Here is a 2,795-nt window from a genome sequence, read left to right as displayed (position 1 = left end):
ACAGAACGGTGGCCAACTCCACTACATAGCCTAATGCATACAATTTAAAATAATCGAGAATCATATATGTTTGTAGTTGATATCACCTACTCCAATAAAAATATATTAACTTTGTTCTTTTATGACGAGTGTGTAAATCGCCATTAAATACCAAAATCTAAATCTGGATCTGTGTCAACGTTTTGTATGGTTGGATGCCATGTAATAGAACTATATGAAACTATTATGTGCTTCTCAATATTTAATAAAGTGGGTACTGTAACTCTAAATTGAAGCGTACGTACGTTAAAAAAAAGGTAACCAAACTCCATATGTATGGATTAGTTATATTGGATTGTTTTGATCCCACTCGGTCACTTAAGTCTTCTCGGATCCCATCCCACCAAAAACACAAACAAAACAACAAAGATTCCTTCTCTCCTATCCCTCACTTCTTGTATATTGTATAGTCTATATATATTGGAGAGAGTGTAATCTAGTTTTCAATTCTATTTTCGCTTTCTTCGATATTCTCTTTTTCGTCATGGCTCCTCTCCCTTTCATACCAGAAACAACCCACAAGCAAAGGCGCTTATCTTCAGACCCAAAGAAGAAGAACAAAAAGAAGAAAACTTCTCAACCACCGCCTCAGACGCAAACGCAAAAGCTAAAGCAGAAGACGGTACCATCAACATCATCATCTTCGTCGTCGTCATGGAGCCAGATAAAGAACCTTTTGAGTTGCAAACAAATTGAAGGGCCACGAGTGCACGAACCATCAAAGATTACCTCATCATCTTGTGGCTCCTCTCTTTGTAAGTTTAGCGATGTTATTTACGGTAATGCTCGAGTGATCCACCGTTCAGATCATTCCCCGGAGAGTAGCAATCTAGGCCAAGATGCCCGGTTATTGACCCGAAAACCCGTTAACCGCGAATCGTCTTCGTCGGTTAGATCCAACGGTTGTGGCGCTTACTCGTCGTATTCAACTTCCAAAGCTATGCACTTCAGAAAACTATCCGGTTGCTATGAGTGCCACATGATTGTTGATCCAAGCAGGTTCAAAAAAAATTATTCTTACTACTTAATTCTGAATACCGCCTATGCAAATTTCTTGAACATTCTACATATATACCATCATGATTACAAAATGAAATAAAATAAGAGTGATTGGTTAATAACGATTTGTTTACATAATTAGGTATCCAATAGCACCAAGAATATGTGCATGTCCACAGTGTGGGGAGGTCTTCCCTAAGCTTGAATCATTGGAGATTCATCAAGCAGTTCGTCACGCTGGTATGCATAATGCATCCCCTTTTTAATTAATTTATCTCTTTTCATATAATGTTATTAATAAAGCCATAGTTCAGAATCCATTATAGGTCAAGAAGACTTACTAAAGTTATTTTAGTTGATAAAGAAGAAATATATAAAATTTCAGTTTAACTCGAACATGTTTTTGGTTTAATCAAAGGCCTTTAATCAAAAATAAAATTTATTTATTTCCTCTTTTGGAATTATCTATTAATTAGTTGAGAAAAATTAAAAATATTAGTAAAAAATGGTCTGTCTTTTAGTTTACTCTTCTCGTAGTTGGGGCCATAAATCTGGCATGTCCTGTCGTTGTTTTTGGATATGTATGTACAGCAGCTTATGTTATATTCCAGATTCATTCATGGTACAAAGATTAGAATATTTTATATCAAAAACATATATTAGGCGACAAACAACATCACTAATCTATATCACTCTACGGGTTTTTATATATTAATTTCAACCATATATTAAAATTTCGTTTGAACGAGCTGGAAAGGAAAAACAGCCTAACATGAATTTTTTAGATCGAATCAAATTGAATTGAAATAAACCAAAGCCAAACCAGAACAGAATATATGAATAGGCTTTTACACCTTTATTAGATGAATTCTTAATTTTATCATATAGGAAATTTTAATTGACCATGTTATATTACAAATACAAAAAATTTGTAATGATTTTATATAATAAAATATGAATCTTGGATTCCTTTTACTTGTTGTGGTTGATTTAAGGATATATTCATCTCGATATCGACAAAAAAAACATATGTGAAGATGTCTTTTGTAATGTAGTTAAATTTGATAACAGTGTCGGAGTTGGGGCCAGAGGATTCAGGGCGAAACATAGTGGACATCATCTTCAAATCTAGCTGGTTACGTAAAGACAGTCCCATCTACAAGATCGAACGGATATTAAAAGTCCACAACACTCAGCGCACTATCCAACGGTTTGAAGATTGTCGCGACGTAGTTAAGTCTCATGCACATGCTTCCACCAGAAAAGAGCCACGATCAGCCGCCGACGGCAACGAGCTCCTCCGGTTCCATTGCACCACCGTTTCTTGCTCCCTCGGCTCCCGTGGCTCGACCTCCCTCTGCTCAGCTGTCCCTGGCTGCCGAGTTTGCACCATTATCCGCCACGGTTTCCACGCCAAAACTGTGCGTTTAGGCAACGGCGAAGGAAAGGAAGAGATCAAGGGCGTGAGGACCACTGCTAGTAGTGGAAGAGCACACGACGTATTGAGGTGCTTTGACCAGCGGAGGGCCATGCTTGTGTGCCGCGTGATTGCGGGAAGAGTGAGGCGTGTGCAGAGTGACGTGCTCGAAGATGAAAGTGGTTCTGGCTCGTATGATTCGGTCGCGGGGCCGGCTGGGGTCTACACAAGTCTCGACGACTTGGTTGTGTTTAATCCCAAGGCCATACTTTCCTGCTTTGTAGTTATCTACAAAGTCTCCGAGGCTTAAAAAGAATTGCACTTAACATGATTTTGGATT

General features: G+C 38.2%; 1 protein-coding gene across 1 annotated transcript in view; it reads left to right on the top strand.

The window, feature by feature from the left end:
* Positions 385–2,795, top strand: part of LOC104777702 — a 3,358-nt gene continuing 947 nt past the window's right edge. The window contains exons 1-3 of the mRNA XM_010501999.2: positions 385–1,038; positions 1,181–1,278; positions 2,110–2,782. Of these exons, the coding sequence (XP_010500301.1) occupies positions 524–1,038; positions 1,181–1,278; positions 2,110–2,765 (1,269 nt within the window). The 5' untranslated portion in view covers positions 385–523 and the 3' untranslated portion in view covers positions 2,766–2,782. The remainder of the gene's footprint in view (positions 1,039–1,180; positions 1,279–2,109; positions 2,783–2,795) is intronic.

The sequence above is a fragment of the Camelina sativa genome, chromosome 3 (assembly GCF_000633955.1).
Source record: "Camelina sativa cultivar DH55 chromosome 3, Cs, whole genome shotgun sequence".
Lineage (NCBI taxonomy): Eukaryota > Viridiplantae > Streptophyta > Magnoliopsida > Brassicales > Brassicaceae > Camelina > Camelina sativa.
Note: the sequence above shows the minus strand (reverse complement) of the source record. Positions and strands in the feature narration are given on the sequence as shown.